This window comes from Heterocephalus glaber, unplaced genomic scaffold (assembly GCF_053883595.1).
Source record: "Heterocephalus glaber isolate CG9 unplaced genomic scaffold, H.glaber_assembly_v1.0 deba00001757, whole genome shotgun sequence".
In the NCBI taxonomy this organism is placed as follows: Eukaryota; Metazoa; Chordata; class Mammalia; order Rodentia; family Bathyergidae; genus Heterocephalus; species Heterocephalus glaber.
The window spans coordinates 319,773-340,378 of NW_028258454.1; the positions used below are offsets into that span (position 1 = coordinate 319,773).

Sequence of the window (20,606 nt, forward strand, 5' to 3'; positions counted from 1 at the left end):
GGGAAAAAAATTTTAGTAGCTGTAACTCAGACAAAGGGCTACTATCTAGAATATATAAAGAATTGAAAAAAATCAGACCCCCCCAAATTCAAAGACCCAATTCAAAAATGGGCATCTGAAATGAACAGACATTTCTCAGACAAAGAAGTAAAAGCAACAAATAAATATATGAAAAAATGTTCAACATCAGTGGTCATTCGAGAGATGCAGATGAAAACAACACTGAGATTCCACCTCACCCCACAAAGAATGGCTGCTATCAAGAAATCAACCAATAACAAATGTTGGCGTGGGTGTGGAGAGAAAGGACCCCTTCTCCATTGTTGGTGGGAGTGCAGACTGGTGCAACCACTATGGAAATCAGTGCGGAGATACCTCAAAGAACTAGGGCTGGAGGTTCCATTTGACCCAGCTATTTCCCTGCTGGCTATTTTCCCAAAAGAATTAAAAGAATCATAACACAGTGATATATGTGTACCCATGTTTATTGCAGCATAGTTTGTAATAGCTAAAGCTTGGAAACAGCCCAAGTGCCCATCTACTGGAAACTGGATAAAGAAGATGTGAGTTTTTTAATAAAATGGAGTACTACTCAGGCATCCAAAATGAGAAACTACAGTCATTTATAACTAAATGGATGCATATTGAGGCCATACTCTTAAGTGAAATAGATAAGACACATGTGTAAATACCGAATAGTTTCTCTAGTGTGAGAAACTGAGAATGTAAATAAGGAGTGAAAGGATTAATAACTAATAACTGATACTTTGAAATAGGAAAAGGTCCAAAGGGGTAGGGGTGGTGGGAGGGGAAGGGGAAAGAAAAGAGTGGAAAGGAAAAATTATGAGGAAAAAAACAAAAAATGGAAATGAAGTATGTAAATAGGGAAGGGTTTAGGGGTGAAGGGCTCACAGGTAATGGAGAAAAAATAGGAACCAAGATACATCATGCACAGGTACAAGCACCCAAAGATAAATGTAAATGTATTGGATACATAAAATGTACCAATAAAAGAATTTAAGAAAAAAAAAAGATATAGATTGGAACTGGATCTAAAAACTGAATTAACAGTCTGTTGAATCAAAGAATTGTACCTAATGCAAAGAGATATTCATAGACTAAAAATCAAATGATGGAAAACAGTATTTCATGGACTGAGACTCCCAAAAAGCATGGGTAAAAATTTTGACCCCACACACAGTAAACTTCAAGTTAAAACTGATAAGAACTGATAAAGAAGGTACTACATACTAAAGGAACAATCCAACAGGAGATAGTTTTAAAATATTTATGCACCAAATACAAGAGCACCTATTTTCATAAAAGAAACACTGCCTGGTGCCTGATTGAGCACCTGCATTCCATTCTTGAGTGCATTCTATATCTACTTCCAATAAATCTTTCTCATGCCTCTTTTACTGATATGTCCTGAAAATTATTTTTCCATGATGGGAGTCAGTGAACCTGCGTACTTATTTTAAAGGGGTGTGTTAAGTTCTTTATTTCAGACTTGGGGACACTTAGACCCAGCCTGTGACATCTTTTTTGGCAAGCCAGTCAGCAGGAGGTAAAAAGGAGGCATCTTTTGAAGTGCGCAGAGGAAGTCTTGAAGATGTGCAGTGCACCTTTCTGAAGCATGGGTGGCTTGGTGCTATCCCTGAAGCATCACCTTTGGGCTGTGCTGTGGGGGATTGCTACCAGTTTAAAGGGGATTTAAGGAGAGGAAAGGGATGATTTTTATTTGTAACTCACAGTAGGGTTAGTATGAGTTAGAAGTTGGAGAAACATGGCCTCTGAATGGCACATGAAATTTGGTACAGTATTCCAGCTTGATCTATTTTTTAGGAAGAAAGAGTGAACAGAATTCCCACATGGCCAGGTTTTTGCAGCCCTATGTCAAGACCCAGAATTGCATGGATGTTGTACAATCTGTTGTGCCCATATGCCAGTGGTGGCAGCTAAAACAGAGCCAGACCCAGATGGATTCATGGATGCATTTCAGGCTTTGGTTATAACTTATGATCCAGCTTAGACAGATCTTCATGTACTGTTTTTTACTTGCTGCACCCTGAAAAGATGGCCTATGTATGGGGCACAGCACAGGCTAGGGTCAATGAAGTGCATGCCTGAAATAATGGCAGGGATATGGGCAAAGTTGCAGTGCCTGAAAGAAACCCTGATTGGCAATACCAAATTAGAGATTAGGGCCAAAGGAAACATGATGAGGTCAATTCCATTTAGTTGATGGAATGAGAAGGTGCGTGAATGGGTTGGTCAATTATGAAAGGATTAGAAAAATTGCCCAGGACAAGGAAGAAAATCATCCTTTATTTCTGGGGTACTTAACTGAAACCCTCCATAAATATACTAATGTTGAGCCCAACTCACAGGCTGGACAATTTTTGTTAAAGAGTATATTTTGCTGGCTATTATGCCACAGATATGCACAGAGAACTTCAAGGGCAGGCTGTAGGTCCTCAGGCCCCTACTGATGAACTTTTGGACTTTGCCTTTGGGCTCTTCAACAAAAGGGACAGATTAAGGTGGGTGCCAGGGCCCAGGAGACATGACAACGGACATAGGAATGAGCCCAATTTATTGCTTTGGCATTGGCAAGTGGAACTCTGTCTCCACAAAATGACCCAGGGACCCCACCTATGAAGAAAAAATGATAGGACTGGATGGCTGCTGCCACTGTGGAGAGTCTGGACACTTGTGAAGGAACAGCATTAAGCTGGGCCCTTTGTCACATGGGATGTGCCCCCACTGTTAATTAGGAAGACACTGAAGGCAAGACTGTTCTATTCTCTGAGGGAGGGAGACACCACCTGCTGCCTTGTTGGCTGCACTGGAGAATTAAAGGTGCCTGAGATGTCTCAAAGTCCTTCTCAGCAAAGTGAACATCACCCTGGATGAGCCTTGGGTAACTCTTGACTAGGTGGGTAAAAATATTAGTTTTCTTTTGGATGCTGGGGCTTATGAGTTGGCCTTGCTCAAATCCCTTGGACCCTTTTCTAGTGGGACCTGTATTGTGACAGGTGTTGATGGTATCCCCAGGGCCAGGCACTTTACAATGCCTTTAACCTGCAGATTTGAGGAACTGGTTTTCACTTGGGCTTTCCTAGAATGTCCTAGCTCATTGTTAGGAAGAGATAAGGCAGCTCTTTGGCACCAAAATGTTCACTCCCTTTTTTGGGAACATTGGTGTCAGCCTTACCAGACATTCCTAGAATTTGGAGACACTCCTAGAAAAATTCTATCAGAGGTAGACCCACAGGTATGGGATATTGAAGCCCCAGGAAGGGCAGTTCATGCCTGGCCTGTTATCATTTCTTTAAAAGACCCAGATGACTGTTTCTACAAGAGACAGTATCCTATTGAACCAGAGGCCTGCCAGGGGCTTTAGCCTCTGATATCTAAATTTCTCAGGCATGGTCTTTTGGTCCACTGCCAGTCCCATGCAGTGTCCCCATCTTTTCAGTATTAAAACCAAAAGGCAACTCAGAGCCTTCCTAGGGATGGCCGGATTTTGCAAGATTTGTATTCTCCTAAAGCCTCTGTCCAGCTAAGTCCTTACAAAATGCTCTATGGTATGTTATTTCTAACTTCTGATCTAGTCACTGACCCTAAGGCACAAGAAATGATTAAATAATCATCAATCTTGGTCAAGTACAGAAGGCTTTACTACCATATGCCAACAGTCTTTCCAATAGCACCATACTCTGAAACTCACATTCCTAAAATTCAACCTGGAGATCATCATGTGTTACTTAAAGTTTAGAAAACAAGCCACCTTTAGATCAGTTCCTCCCTAAATGGAAAGGCCACTACCAAGTTCTGTTAAGCATACCCACAGCTATCAAATTATAAGGACATACTTCTTGGGTTTATCTACTGAAGGTTAAACCTGTTCCTTTTGAGACTCCACAGGATTGAGAAGACAAAGAGACCTGTTATCAATGTTACTTTGAGCCCTTGGAGGATGTACAAATGCTCTTCAGGAAGAATAGGGAGGCTGATTGAGGATAAATTAGATAAATTCATTTGGCCTGGGTGTATTCTCTCAGCTACACTATGTCTATGAAATCAAGGTCAGCCGGGGATTTAGCTCCCATGGTGCTGCCGCTTGCCTCACAAGCACAAGGTTCTGAGTTTGATCCCCAGTACAAAAAAAAAAAAAAAGAAATCAAGGTCAGACTATTTTTTTTTTCCAACCCTTATACCATTTTCCAGTGAGGGAATTGATGTTTTCTTTGACTGGGCCTGGCAGTGTGCCAAAGACATTAACAAGGATACTTGCTGGATTTTAGACAGTTGCCCACTTCTGGTACATCTGGGCTGCCGTAGTTATCATTTTTACAGGGGAGATAACTGGATAAAACTTCAAGGTTTTGTAGGACAGCTACAGAGTGCAGCAACAGTTTTAAAGCTTGCAACTAGGTCTGATGTCCCTCAGTGGTTGGTAGATGGGACTCTTCATCAAAGGGACCATGAGAAGGATTTTTCTCTAGCCACAATTAATATTCTTTGATGACTGGGTGCCACTCTGGTTCTCTGGAGTGGCCTGGAGGATAAAGGTCCTCATTTTTCTGGGTGTGATGCTGGGCACTGGAATTCTTGTCTATTGAATGATTGATTCATTGCTGTGGTGGCATGGTGTCTCATGTGTCTTTGTCCTATTTTTCGAACTGTCAAAAGATGATGGTTTGGGTTGGGGATTTAGCTCAATGGTTCTGCCGCCTGCCTGCAAGCACAAGATTCCAAGTTCGATCCCTGGTACCAAAACAAACAAACAAACAAAAAAATGATGGTTCTTCAAAGGATAGAACCCAATCAATATTCCTATACTTCCTTTGGATCAGTCAGGACAAGATTTTCTGTCCCTGGCTAGGCAGGATCAGTGCCTCTTCTTAACATAAAGCAGTTAGGGAAGATGGCCTACTGCCCTTTTCAAACCCCTTAAGAATAAGGGTCTGAAGTTGCAAGGGAGGAAATGAGGCAGAATGGAATGAATAAAGGTAGGTAGAAAGAAGACAAAGAAATTAAGAATTTTAAAAATTGCTTTTTGAAGAAAAACTGAAGCTTTAGAACACAACCTTGGTCTATTTACTTTTCCCCTTCTCCCAAAACAGCAAACCTGAGCAATTCCTTTTCAGCTAGCAGCAAAGGGGTCTGCCCATCCCCGTCTTGTAAATGGCCCCTTTTCACTCATAAAGGTACCACTCTTGGAATTTTTCCATATGAATAGCTCACGAAGTATGGGGCATTTATTCCCATACTGTAAGACTGAGACTGAGACTACAGAGTATCAAATTCCACAGATTTCTACCTCCCAAAACACATAAAAGATCCCCATTCCCAACTGTATTGTCCCTCATTCCTTTCAGTGCCCACACTCCACTCTTGAGTACATCCTGTATCTACTTCCAATAAATCCTTCTCAAGCCTCTTTAAAAAAAAACACTGATGAACAAAAAGATGAAATAAATACTCTCACAATCATAGTGGGAAATCTTAACACCCTACTTTTACAAAGAGATAGATCAACTAAAGAAAAGAAAAAAATATCAGAGCTAAACCACAACCTTGAACATAGGATTTAATAGATGTGTACACAATATTCCACCCCAATAGAACAGAGTACACATTCTTTTCTGAAGCACATGGTACCTTTTCCAACATAAACTCCTTAGTCCACAAAGCCAGATTAAATAAATATAAAAAAATCAACATCAGTCCACGTGTACCATCAGATCATTGTGCAATTAAAATATTAATCAACCACAGAAGAAGTTGTGAGGCCTGATCTGGCAATGACATGGTTAATAAATATGTTGTCTAATTGCAAGCTACAGTCTTAGCAGATACAAAAAACTGCAGCCCTCAGCAAAACACGCTGCAGATACAAGTTGTGCTACCTCTGAACAGATAGAACACAGGATGGGATGTTACAGACATAGAGATAAGACTACAAAATACAGCACAACATCTTCCCAGTGCCAAGTTACCTGATAACATCAATATATCTGCCTTGACAGCTGCATGGGCCCCAAACACAAATATTTGCTCCAATTCCTGTATGTGACAGGCATGTTAGACCCTTCTCCCAATCTCCTCTAAAGTGCCCTGCTTTTTCTGTGTTTGTCACTGATGGGCCTCTAGGCCTCAGTTGACCTACACCCAGGTCAATAAAGTCAGTGCCTCACTGTATTCCACTTGCTGGCTTGGATGGTCTCATTCCTCTGCTGTTTGTCACTGAAATCACAGAAGATGTAGAAGCACCTGGAAAATTAATAACACACTACTAAACAACCAATGGATCATAGAAGAAACCAAAGAAGACATTTAAAAATTTTTGGAAGTTAATGACAATGTGTGTACAACTCATGAGAACCTCTGAGACACTATGAAAGCAGATTCAAGAGGAAAGATTTTGTAATCAATGCTTCCATTAGGAAAACAGAGCAAGCTCAAATAAATAACATGAGATGTTTTAAAATACTTGAGAAACAAAAATAGTTCAGGATCAAATGGACACTAATAAGAAAAATATGAAGATTAGTGTGAAAATCAATGAAATTGAGATGAAAAATAACACGAAGAATCAATGACTCAAAGAACCAATTCTTTGAAAGAATAAAGCAAATAGTTAATCCCTTAAGGAACCTTACCAAGAAAAAGAATTAGAAATGAAATTGCAATTAGAAATGAAAAAGAATTGCAACAGACAGCATCAAAATCCAGAAGACAATAACTGCTATGAAAAATTGTTTTGAACAAATGAACAGGTGTCTAGATTCACATAAATTAAAAAATGAACCCAAGAAGCTACAGATGTCATGAACAATCCAATAACAAGAATGGAAGACAGTAATAAAGAATCTACCAAATAAAAAAAGCCCAGGACCTGATTAATTCACTGCTGCATTCCACAAAGACTTTAAGGATATGATATTGCCTATACTCAAGCTCTTCAAAGAAACTGAAAGGTGTGGAATGCTTTCAAATTCATTCGTAGAAGCCAGCATAACTCTTACTTCAAAACCAGTTAAAGACCCACAAACTGGAGGCCAATATTCTTATTGACCAAAGACGCAAAATTCCTCAACATATTTGTGAACAGAAGGCAGAAAATAATCAAAAAGATCATACATGAAGTCATACATACAAATAAGTTTCACCCCAGAGATGTATGTTTAATTTAAGCAAATCAATCATGTAATACATCACATAAACAGAAGGTCAAAACAATGTGATCATATAAATAGATGCAGAAAAATCTTTGAACACAATCCAACCCCCACTTTATGATAAGAACTCTGAAAAAAACAGGTGTAGGAGAACTATACCTGAATTTGATAAAAGCTATTTATGACAAACTAATGGCCAATATCACATTGAATGGGGGAAACACCGAACACATTCACTCTGAAATCAACAACAAAACAAAGATTCCCTCTATCATCACTTTTAGTCAACATAATACTTAAAATATTACCCAAAGGAATCAGGCAAGAGATAGAAATAAAAGAGCTACATATAGGTAATGATGAACTCAAATTATCATTTTTGTAGATGACACAATATATCAAAGACCAAGAATTTCACTGAAAAACTCATAAAATTAATAAAATTAATCAATCCTCTTGAGTAGGCAGAATTTTTAAAGACTTACAGAAACTTATAAATATTTTGCTTAATGATCTCCAGATTAATTCACTTAATTACAAAAGGCAGAGTATCCTTTTAGAGTCTAGATAATATTCTGTTGTATAATAAATGACACTATTATGCATTCAAACACTGTTAGGGAGTAAAAGATCCTCTAAATGCCATGTTCTGTAGGCACTGTTACAAGGTGATTGGTTCTTTTGAGGTACGCAGTAACAGGTAAATTTTGAACTCTTCAAGAGTTTAACTTCTTGATATTTTAGAGGACTAAGATCACTCTGAGTATGCTCTAGAATACTATATTTCATTTCTCCTTATCTCTCTCCTTCTCCTTCTCCCTCCCCGCCCCCCCTTCACCTCCCTGGATGAAATGAGGGTAATCATAGTTCTTCACTATGCCCCTCTGTAATGACGTTTCTGCCTTGCTACCAGACTATAAGCAATGAAACAGTTTGACCACCGACTGTGTGTCAGCTATTGTTTACAGCAATTGAAAGCTCACAATCTCTTGAATCGGATGTATGTTGTTTGTACATTCTGCCTACTGAGAATAATCTTCAGTGCACATGGGAATACAGATGTCTATTCTACATTCTGATTTCATTTCAATACAGTTTCAATCCGATTCAATTATTTTTGTTTTCTTTCCAAATTTTTGCAGTAATGAGGTTGAACTCAAATCTCTGCATATGCTAGGCAAGTACTTTCCACGTGATTACTTCTCCAGCACTCAACTCATTTTTTTTAGTGAAATCTCTTAATTTTAAAACAAGACAGTCTTTGTTCTTAAGCATCTGATAACAAAAAGTTGATGCACATTCTGTTTCTTTTTCTAAGCACATATGTTCAGACTCAGTAAATTATAAAGAAAAGAGGTTTACTTTGTCTCACAGAATCATGATATCCAGTTAGGCCAATCCCATCAGGGCTCTCCTCCACTGTGTCCACACTGGTATTTCCCTAAAGGACAGAATATTTGTAGCACTGAGTCATTCATTGCATTGACGCAGACTCAAATTTCACTCTTGTTTACATTCATCTCTTCCCACAAAGGACACTGGCTTCTTCAATAAATCCCCTGCAGAAAACTACACTTATCTCCACTTCTTTCAGATTTTATGACAGGTTATTTTGTGTTTTTCTCTTTCTTTCTAAGTAAAAAAGAAAACACAGTTAATTACAATGTCATCTCTCATGACTGCTTCTTCATCTTAAAAATAGAACAAAAATCCCAATATTCTTTAGAGATAAATAATTCATGTATCTGTAGCTATTAAAACCATGATTGTCATTAGTCATGAGGGAAATGTTTTATTATACCACAATAAAATGCCACTAAGTAGACTACAGTCAGAAAGACACACAGCAGCAACTGCAGATAAGGATGTGAAGAACAGTTATTGAAAATACAAGATGGGCAGTTATGTTGGAACACACCCTGACAGTTTCTGCAATTATGAAACATACAGATATTATCTCAGTCCATTTCTGTTTCTAAACAAAATATTTCATATGCTCAGCAAATAATGAAAATATTTACTTTGGCTCACAGTTCTAGGCTAAAATGGGAAATTTAAATCAGGTAATGGCCTTCTTGCTGACAGAGACCTGAGATTATCACACAGGGTATCACATGGAGAGAATCTAAGAGTGCAGGCATGTTTTCTCCTTTCTCTTTCAATTATAGTAAATAATAATGACTCCCAAAAGGTTATCTACATCTAATTGCCTCCTAAGTAACCCAACTGTCCATATTCACTCCATATTTAATCTTTTCACTAGGGGTTCACCTATTCATGTATACCACTGATTTTATCATGAATTTTGAATGGAGCAATCCATATATAATCATAATTATTTCCATATTACTCATTAATAACTATCTTAGTTATATACACAAGAATTATGAAGATGTAGGTCCACACAAAAATTTGTACATGTATGATTATACTGCAGATAGTTAAATTAGATAAAGACTGATAAGCAGTTAGAAAGGGATTAGGCTGAAGATTGAGCCACTTCTGAGATGAGGTAAACTGGGTCTATAGTTGAGGACTGAGCTGATAGAAACTGAGTCTATAAGATGCAGACATGATGGGTAAGCCTACAAGCCCCACTACAGATAAATAACAGTTCAAAATTGTACTGTAATTAGTACCAACTGCTCAGGTAAGCCCAAATAATGTAACAAACAAGTAAATGGATGACCAGAATACCCTTTTACTTCTACTCCTTCCAGGAATGCCTTTGTTCTGTTTTGGAGTAACAGTTACAGATAAACTGAAGTTAATGATTCCTGGAGATGAATCCTTGCTATATGCCTTGTTTTAGTATTACATGAATATTAGCTAAGGAACTGTACTTGTGACCCAATAGGTTGATTTTAGCTTTACCCAAGGTAATCTATAAAATGATTTTACTGTATAAAAAAACTAGACAATACAATTTTATTTTATTAAAAAAAACTCAGAGCCTCAGTTGCAACACATTTTCATACTCCCACTTTCAGGAGCTTTTCTCTACTATAAGCTTCTTGCTAATTGTCTTATGCATCCCCTGTTCCACTGTCTGCTGACATGAAATATGAACTTGGCACATTTAACAGGGTGAAGTGCATTTTACAATGACACTTCAACTTGGTGTTCATAAAAGCTGAAAGGTAGAAACAACAACAACAACAAAAAGACACAACTGAAATGTCCACAAGTTGATGAATAACCAAAAATTTAAGCTTCTTATAACATTATTCATTCATAAAATGAAATATATTTCTGATAAAAGCTACAGTATAAATCTTGGAAATGTCATGCAAAACAAGACAGAGACAGTATCATTCTACAAAATGCCCAGAATATGAAAATGTATAGAAAATTAGCCATCCCAAATGCTTGAGAAAATAGAAGAAATAAAGAGGCAGAGTTTCTTTAGGAGTGAAATAAAATACTTTAAATGGAGTAGGCTGTTGACTATGTATATTTGTAAGTGAATGAATCAAATAGTAAGAAAGGTATATTTTAGTAAAGCTGGCATAAAAGACAATTTCTACCCAATAAATATACAAAGAATTTCGAGAGCTATTTGCAGTGCAGTTAATAATAATGAATAAAAGGAGAAAGGCAGGAAAGAGGAAGAGATCTGAGTGAGTGGCAAATGAAAAATGAAAGGGTATGGGAGCAATAAATGGTGGCATAGAGGAATAAAAGCAGGGAAAACAATGAAAAAGGGAAGGGAAAGAGAAATGCAGCAAACAAAGAATGATAAAAGGAAATAAAAAGAAAAAAATAGAATATAGTAGGAGAGCGGAAGCAGAGAAAAAGAGTGGATCAAAGAAAAGAAAGAAACATGGAGTCCAATGTGCTCCTATTTACTACATCTCAAGCCTCAAAACTTCTAGGTGAGAATTTGATGGCCTTCTTCCCGTTGTTGTGTTGATCCTTGTTTCTAAGGATAAAAATGACAGGACTACTGATCTTCTATGTCAGACTTTGCAGAGTCTTCCTTGGTGATACTTCAGAATTTAAGCTGGAAATAACTGACAAAGGAAACGTCAGAGAGCTTGCCAAACACAGGCAAATTATATGCATAGAGAAGGCAATCTGCTGTCTCTCAGCATAGGAGACCCTGAAGATGGTAGATAAAATGAAGACAGAGAAGAGGACAATGAGGACTAAAGAAGTTATGAGACCACACACCTGAGTGGGATTTCTTCACTCTACAGGGCCCCCTCCTGAGGGAAAATGTGACAGGGAAAATCCTGGATAACATTAGACTCACACAAGGCAACACAAAAACCTGCTATTGTCATCATACTTGCTACAACTGAACAAATCCCAGGATAAAGCTACAAGACACTGTCACAGAGGCTGATATATATATATATATATATATATATACTGTAACACAGAGTCAGGCAAATAGATAAATAGTGGGCATAGCCCATAAAAATGATTAAGAATTGAGTGTAGCAAAGGGTAAAGAGGGCCAGGGATTTAGCTCAGTGGTTCTGGCACCTGCCTTGCAAGCGCAAGGTCCTGAGTTCTACTGAACAAAAAGGGTAAAGAACAAGAACAATTAGTGAGCCCAGGACACACAAGTGATACAGACATGGAGGCATAACAGGCTGAACACCATTGATGATGAGACTGAACATAATTTTAGAGATGGGAAAAGCAGACAAGAAGAGGTACATGGATGTGTGCAGTCTGCATTCACTTCAGACAGTATCCTGATGAGCAGATTCCTCTGCAGTTTGAACAGGTTTATCAGCAAGTACAGCAGGAAGGGAGCTGGCTGGAGCAGCCATGGGAAAGACGATAAGCCAAACAGGATAACCTGAGACAAGGTTCAGAATTTCTCAACAACATGGCTGTCGTATCTGCTGAGATCCAAAACAGAATGAAGACACAATGGTGAAATTTAAATTGTGACACAGACCAAATAGTGACTTAAAAACTCTATGCTACTGAACAACCTGCTAAACATTAGACTATTTTTCTCATCTCTTCATTTAAAATAACCTTAACTTCCACTGTAGTGGAAGCTAAAAATGAGACTAATATATAAAGTTGTTAAGCCAGAGTTCAACAAATTGGGTTTTGTTAACACTGACTAAAGGAAAGAGCATGCATCTGGAGCACTGCAAACAGGCATGGGTGATCATGGTGCATTATTTATCATAGTGAGCATGTTCCTGGAAACACAGATTTGAATATTAATAAAATGTATTCTCTGAGAGTGGGGATCTTTTCATTGATTACTTCAATGTTTTGATTTATTTTTAATTTGTTTATCAGTATTCAATCCACATATCTTACTTGCTACTGAATAAAAAAATGAAGAGAGATTGAAACAATGCTACACACTGAAAACTCAGCTTCTCAGAAGACTAAAGCAAGGGGATCACAATTTAAAGGTCAGAATTGGGCAATTTATTAGGAGATTGTATTGGTATGAAATTAGTATAGAATTGCAAGAATTTTATAAAATCTCCCTATAATTCAAGTAGGAAACAGTATATTTTCACTTGGACAGAAACAGACCTATCTCAATCAATATACCTATGTAGACGATTTTAGTGACAAATTTACCATCCATCAGAGATGCAATTAAAAATTGTTAATTTTAAGCACTTAAAAATATTCAGACACTAGTTATTAGATATATTTATACTGTGTATAAAACAAGAAATAATTTTTTTAAAAATGACATTTACAAAAAATTCTATTAGGGCATAAGAAATTTTGCTTCAATTACAAAGTATAAATATTATGTAGATTATAACACACAAATACTACAAATAGTAGGGAAGGAATAGGTTTACAATTCTAATTTGTTTTCTTTTCTCACTGGAGGGATGGAATACTGGACTTCAGTTACACTGAGGATGCAGTTTACCACTGAACTACATTATTAGTTCACTCATGTGGTTTTGATGTAAAATACATGTTTTTAATTTTTAGATAGGGTCTCACCATCTAGTTTAGGATGACCTTGAACTCACTAGGTAGCCCAGGCTGGCCTCAAACTTACACTGATCCTCCTGCATCTGAGTCCCAGGTGCTGGGATTTTAGGCATGAGTTTCCATGCCCAGATGAAAAATACATTACTAAATAAACAGTTTCAGTAGAAAGTCATGAAATAATTCAAAAATATTCAGAATTAAGTAATGATTTTAGGATATGATGTCAATGACTGGGAAAAAAACACTTTCAGTTACATATATAGCTTTTAAGAAATACACTTAGCAAAAACATTTCATCAAAAACACAATGAATCATTAATGGAAAAGGAATAAATACATTAAAAAAGATAATCAAGATGCACTAATAAGAAAGAGGCAACAGGAAAATACATAATGAAAATGAGAAAAAAAACCCAAGGATAGTGGACACATTACTTTCTAAGAAAAGATCTCACTATGTGACCCATGCTGGCCATCAACTCTTGATCCTTTTGTATTAGCCCCCTGAATGCTGGCATTATATATGCACCCAACTGCACCTTTGTAAAACAGAATATTTAAAAATAAACAATATAACAACTATCACTTAATAAATTTTAGATGGTGGAAAAAATTCTCACAAATATATAAAATTATGAATATAGCAACAGAAGAGGTAGATGATGCAGAATGAAATAAGTTGGCAAGCATCCAAAGTGATAATAAACTTATCTCCCAGTGGGTTTTCAAGTTATTCACTGAAACTTTTCAGACATTGATCAAGATGCTATTTGTATATGTACCAATTTCTTAGGATGACTGTATTTAGAACATATAGCAAATATATACAAATGTAAACATTATAATAAAAATGATATAATCAGCTGAGCCTCAAGTGTTTGTAATATAAAAGGGCTAAGAAATTTCTGCAGCTTATGTCACCAGGCTAATGCACTTTTTACCTAAATAAATCTAGACAACATGTTTATAACAAAAGGTAAATATAGCCCCATTATACATATGCATGCAGATTTTAAAATCCAGAATAAAACATTACCTAGTAAAACATAAGAATGTATTAGAAAATAGTTTCTTTATCTAAATCCAGACAGCGTGTTTATAAAAGACAAATATAGGCCCATTACACATATGGATGCAGACTTTCAAATCCAGGATAAAATTAATATAGCAAAATTAATATAAAATTAATATAGCAAAATACAAGGCTATATTAGAAAACAGTTTCTCATTTTTGCATGTAGCTGAATGGTAGCATGTTTCTCTAGCCTGCATGATGCCCTAGGTTCAATCTCATCACACATATGAAAAAGTGACTATATGATAATGAAGTTATGTTCTTTCATCTTATCAAAAGATGGTTCTGTATCATTAAACTCTGGTGAAGCTCACCACAAAACAACAAATAACTGATCTGATTATTTGGATTTTGACAAAAATATTTTCTCAAACTCAATCTTTGTTATTTCTTAAAAGCATTTAATGAAGAAAAACACCACAATGTGATTAATAACCTGATAATGCACATATACCATAAAACTAGTGAATGTTACAATGAATGGAGATGCAGTACATGAATTATTTCAAAATCAGAAATAAGTCAAAGATATTCACTGTCTCCACTATTCTGTCAAATGAAACAAAAATCTATGTAATGCCTTAGGATAGGCAGGCAAGACAGACAGAAAGTGACAAAAGGATTGAAATAAAAGAGATAAAATCTCTATGCATGAGTGAAGAAAGAATCAAGATATAAAATTTGAGAATAACAGGAAGACTATGTTGCCAAAGCCAAGATCAACTGCAAAGAAGTCAGTTTCTCAGTTTTAATACTCATTGAAACTCATTGATACTACATGATACACAATCAGAACACAAATTATACGTAAGTAAAACTCAAACATTTTGATCTGAAGGTCATTACACAAAAAGCCTACAGAGAAATCTAAAAAGCTGTTAAGGACAGTGTTTAGCTGATTATCAGTGAAAATAGAAAAAAATTGTTATTAATAGAATCCGAAGTACAAGAATGTCCTTATGCCATGTGGCTATAATGAACACTGTAGGAAAAAACCTACATTGTCAAAAATACATTTAATTAAAAAATTGAACTTGTTTAATTTTTGCAAATACTCTGAAATCTACCTTGAAAAGAGTCAACTAGATGTTCTCATCTGCCTCCTCACTCAGTCTCTGCCAATATGTTGTTTTGTTAATGAATATGCCTCTCACATTATGGAAACCTAGAAATGATCTATCACTCTACCAAATTTTAAAATCCTTTAAAAATCATTGTATACTATATCAACAAATTCTTTAAAAGTCTACAAGATCTTTAAAGAGAAAAATCATATATACAAATAAAATTGGAGAAGATCTGAGTATCAGGAGAATAACAAAAGACTCAGATTTGAGGATGCAATATGTTACAAATTTTTAAATAAGCTTAATACAACTATATTTATTTATGTATTTATTTATTTTTGGAGACAGGGTCTCACTTTGTAATTCAGGCTGGCCTTGAACTCATTATGTAGCTCAGGCTGGCCTTGAACTTATGGCAATCCTCCTGCCTCTGCCTCTCGGGCTCTAGGATTACAGGCATGAGCCACCACGCCTGGCAATACAATTATATTTATAATACCAGTAAAACAGCTCAAAATTTAACAAACATCAACTAGAATTTCTTCTGAAAAACAAAGAACAGTGTTGTATTTTTCAAATCTCAAATCAAAATTTAAAGAAGAGATACCCTTCTCATTATTAGGAACGTGCTACACAGTCACTTAAACCTGAAACTCAAAGAACACATAGATACATTAAATTTATAAGTATGCAGAAATAATTTGCTTTAAACAAACTGAGATTTGATAAGGCTGGCAGTACAAATCAAATGTAAGATGTGATTCATCATTCCTTTATGATGGTAAATTGCTCATTTTATATGTCAAGTGAATCTGATTTTTGTGTCACAAACATTCAAATGTGCACTCTAGGTAGATTAAAAAATACATAAAATATGAAAGTACTATATGGGAGAAAGCACTGTATAAGAAAAATCTATGTCAACCATGGTTATGCATACCAGTAATCCCAGAACTCAGGAGGCTAAGACAGGAGAACTGCCATGAGATTTATGGCCAGCATGGGCTACCTAGTGAGTTCAGGGCCAGCCTGAACTAGATAGCTGGATCCTGTCTCAAAAAAAGAAAGAAAGAAAGGAAAGAAAGAAAGAGAAAGAAAGACCCAGGAGTGAGGAAATCTTCATAAATAATACTGTAAAGCCACAAATGGTAAGGTGACTTTGAAGGCACAAAAAGTACCTTAGGGTTTGGTTTAAGTTCAAGAAAGAAAACATTTCATGAAATTAATATGCAGATGGATAAATTATGAGAAGGAATATTCATTCTCTACAGGTGACAAAGAAATACCTAGAACTAAAAGATTTTATCAAAAAAATTCTTTATCACAAATGTGAGTATAAAATATAAGTAGATATTTTATAGAAGGGCTTACACAGGAAAAGAAAAAAGAAAGCATGAAATACTGATAAAAAGGAAAAGGCTTCATTAAATTTTCCTATAAATCCATGAAACTCATCAAATTCGAAAAAGCTTAATGTTAGTTGGCTACAAAAAATAGGAACTATAGCCCACTGGTGGGTGTAGTGTGGATGGTGTACATTAAGATTTAAATGGATGCATACTCTATGCACCAGCAAATAGGCTCCTGTGCCCTGAGCATCCATTGCATTTTCTCAAATCTGCTTCTAGGGCAGCAAAAGAATATGCCTTGGACATTTACACCAGTGACAGAACTACACAAGCCTACCTTCCCATAAATGGAAAGCCAAACAAGATGCTATGGAGACAAACGGTGGAGACCCTGCCAGGAGTTACATGTATAGCAATGGAAATAAATCTGGAGCATAATATTGAGTGAATTAAATAAAATAATGGATGAACTCTCTAACATACTCCCTTTTGGGCACACCAAACCTAAACGTACAAGAGGTTGATGTATATGATTGCTCAGTGGTAGAGCAAATGTACATACTCATCAGTCTCTAGGGTCTATAGCCAGCATAAATAATGTATATGAAGATATGGGGTACAATCCAGTAGTATTGAGCAGGGTCACAAGTGTGGAAAGAAGACAGACCTACAACAGGGCTGTCAATCAGAGCACTAGTGATATTTGGGTTCAGTATTTCATTCTTTTGAGGGCTGTCTTTTGTGTTATGCAACACAGATCAACATCTCCTTGACCTCTACCCATCCTATAAATTCCTGCTCATGGTCTACACCATGACTATAACAAAAAAGTTGACATATCTTCACATGTTTTCTGATGTGCACAATCACCAATGCCTGAAAACCACTGACTAAGCAGGTGCTGTGGACATTTAAGTTCCCTAATGACGAGATACCCAGAATGGGCAAACAAAGATTGTAAGAGCTGCCAAAATTCTCTGCATCTCAAACCCAAGCAGAATGAATGACACTACCCCAAAGTATTCTCTGTCTCTTGTTGTATAGTGTCTCCTTGTTTCCACCACCTAAAATACTTTTCAGATGTCACTAGTGTGAAAAGCCAAAACAGGCTCTACTGCTTGATGGTCTATGATGATACCCACTGGGAGATGTAGAGGATAGACTAAGGGATGACTTGAACTGAAGCTCTATGCTTTATCTCAACTGTGCCTTTCTCTATAGGCCATTTCCATGGGCTTCTCCAGGACACCAACATGGAAGTTCTGTCTTCAGAGTTTGGGGAACCCAGGAGACACTTAGGGGGATTTTAGGGATTGCACTCTCTTGTCACTTACGGAACACATAACAAAGGCTCAGGGTCATCTCTTTCCCCAGAAAGATATAAATCACTACAAAGTGGAAAGAGTCTTTGATCAGATTCGTCTGCAGTCCATTAGAGTCACTGAAGAAAGTGGGGTTTTAGCAGTGAGCAACCCAGAATACAAAGGCAGAAGTTGACCCAAGTTAGAACTAGAACTAGAAATGCTTTCTTTTTAGCCTTGCACAAGCTTGATGTCTTGTGTTCTAACTGTTCAATCCTGTGTCTTCACTGAAAAGTTTTATCCTATCCCATTGTCATAGTGAAATAAGCCAGAGAATATGACCAGAGTGTAGGTCCTCTTTATAATACCACACACAAACACACACACACACAAACGCCAAGAAAACCCAATAGTCTTCTCTTTTTCAAACAGTACTCATAGCCTTCCCCTGGTTGGTTTTCTCTGGAGAACCTGATTAATACAGCATTCAAAACAGGAAACAATCTGGTGAATGTCATGTTCTAAAACTACTTTTGAAGAGTTGAAAGAATGAGTCTACAGATACTATCTGAGTTTCAAAGAGAAAATATCGTGATCTATCTAAAGAAAGTTGAAAATAAAATGTACTGAAATGCATAGAAAATACCTGATCAATCAAAAATCATCATCAAGCCTTGGATCCTTTAAACCTGCTCAAAACACTTGCCTTGATCTGTGTTTGGGGAAATATAGTCACCTGGCCACCTGAGTGGGTGCACTTAGGATGTTTCCAAGGACTCAGGGAGCTTTCTTATTTCCAATAAAAACTCTCCTAACATCTTCCTTTTGGTTTAAGACCTCATTCCACAATATTGTGAGACTACAATCTCTTTTCTTGATCATTGTGAGTAAAGGTGTGACATAAGTAATTAAGGTGATAATTTTTTGGGTTGCTGAGCATGGAACACAGGAGTTCACTGCGTGCTTGCAAGCACTATAGCTGAGTCACATCGCCTGTAATGTTAAACCTTCTTTGGATTCTCATGGCCCTTATCAACACCTATTATGAGTCTGGCAACGTGGGGAAATACTGGAAAATTTCACTGTGAATACAAAAAGGCAGGGGCCTGAGATGAGTTGTGGATGGAAGACCCTGCATTGCACACATTTATAAATGTCAGATCCTCCAGGTCTGCTATTAAATGGAGTGCGACTAGGGACCTAGCACACCATAGCTGTACCCAGCTCTAACCCACACCTAAATCAGCGACCCCCCTCCCCGATCTTCCCAGACTGTAGATGAGGTGTAGATGAGGCTGTGCCTGGGGCCAATCAAGACAGCACTATGGTCTGGCAGTGTCACAGTGGGGACAGGACGCAGGAAACCCTGAACTAACCCTGACCTAGCAAATGGAAAAAGGGACAAAAAGCACCAAAGACCAGGAGGACCTCTTGAGTCTGGAGCCAAGCAGGTAGGCTGTGGTTCCCCAGAGCTGCTTCTGGGGACTTTGTTTCAGACCCCACCCAACTCCATCCCATCCCCAGCCTCAGCCCCACAACATCACCATTGCGTGACTCAGGGTCTCCCAGAGTCCTTTCCAAGCAGCCTGCAACCAGCAGAAGTCACAAAAGGCCGTCTTCTATGGGGGCTACTAGCAGGGCGCTGTGGACACGCACTTTTGCGCCACGACACCGGAAGAACCCTCCTATCTTGGTCCACCTGATTGGACAGTTCATACAGCCCGCCTCTTCAATGCAGATTGACGCCTGTTCCGTCGCCCTCCCTCTGAGCCAAGAGTGACAAGAAAAACAAACCCCTATCTGCAAGAGTGGAGCCCAAATGAAAGACTGTAACCAAGAGACTTCTGGACCAGGCTGTCCTCCGTGATGCTGACCTCGCCTCACCCGAGGGATACTTGCATTTAAGGGCTTTACTACTGGCTTTTTCAGATTTGACCCCGTTTTCTTAAAGAACTCAGTGGTTTCTTCGTGAAATGGGTCACAAATATATTCAGAAGGTTCCAGGGTCACCGTCCTAGGGAACAATCAATCTCCTAATGTTAGAAAACATCCCGAGTCCAGTCCAGGACAGGACATAATGGAATAGAGGGAAGGCAGGCTGTTTTTTTTTTTTTTTTTTTTTTTTTTTTTTTTTTTTTTGGATCCGGGCATCAAACTCAGGTTCTTACACTTGTACAGCAGGCGGCGAAACCACTGAGCTAAATCCCCGGCGCAAGGCAGGCTGTTTGAGAGGTCAATATTTGGGAATGAGGCAGCAAGCTTCACTGTCAAGATTTTCACACTATCTCTCTCCATCTATTCATTTTTAGCCAAGAAAATGAATATATGCTCCCCAAAAGGAACACAATTATTGTGTAAATAAAAAATTAGAGCTAAATTATAGCAATATTCTGCAAAAGAGAAAAGATGAAAGAAAGCCAAACATTCTAACTCCCTTAGACAAGTTTCATACTTCATCCAGGGTCATAAAAAAAAACCCCTGAATTCTGAAAACAAATATAGAGGCAGGCATGAGGACCAGAATAAATGCTGAAATGGAGCCCCACACTTGGTCCACTTGGTCACTATCCAGTGACAAGACAGAGAAACATAAGGATTTCAGACTGTAAGCTGTGAATGCCTAGTAACTTCTTCCTCACAGGCTGAAATTCTCCACCATTCAACAAAAATATTCCTAGAAG

At 37.5% G+C, this 20,606-nt stretch overlaps 1 protein-coding gene across 1 annotated transcript in view; it reads right to left on the reverse strand.

Annotated features, from left to right (window-relative positions):
- The window catches only part of LOC101696994 (zinc finger protein 124), a 49,045-nt gene extending 29,423 nt beyond the window's left edge, over positions 1-19,622 (reverse strand). Inside the window, exon 1 of the mRNA XM_021248560.2 lies at positions 19,470-19,622. Coding sequence (XP_021104219.1) covers positions 19,470-19,472 — 3 coding nt within the window. The 5' untranslated portion in view covers positions 19,473-19,622. The remainder of the gene's footprint in view (positions 1-19,469) is intronic.
- Positions 19,623-20,606: the final 984 nt, after the last annotated feature.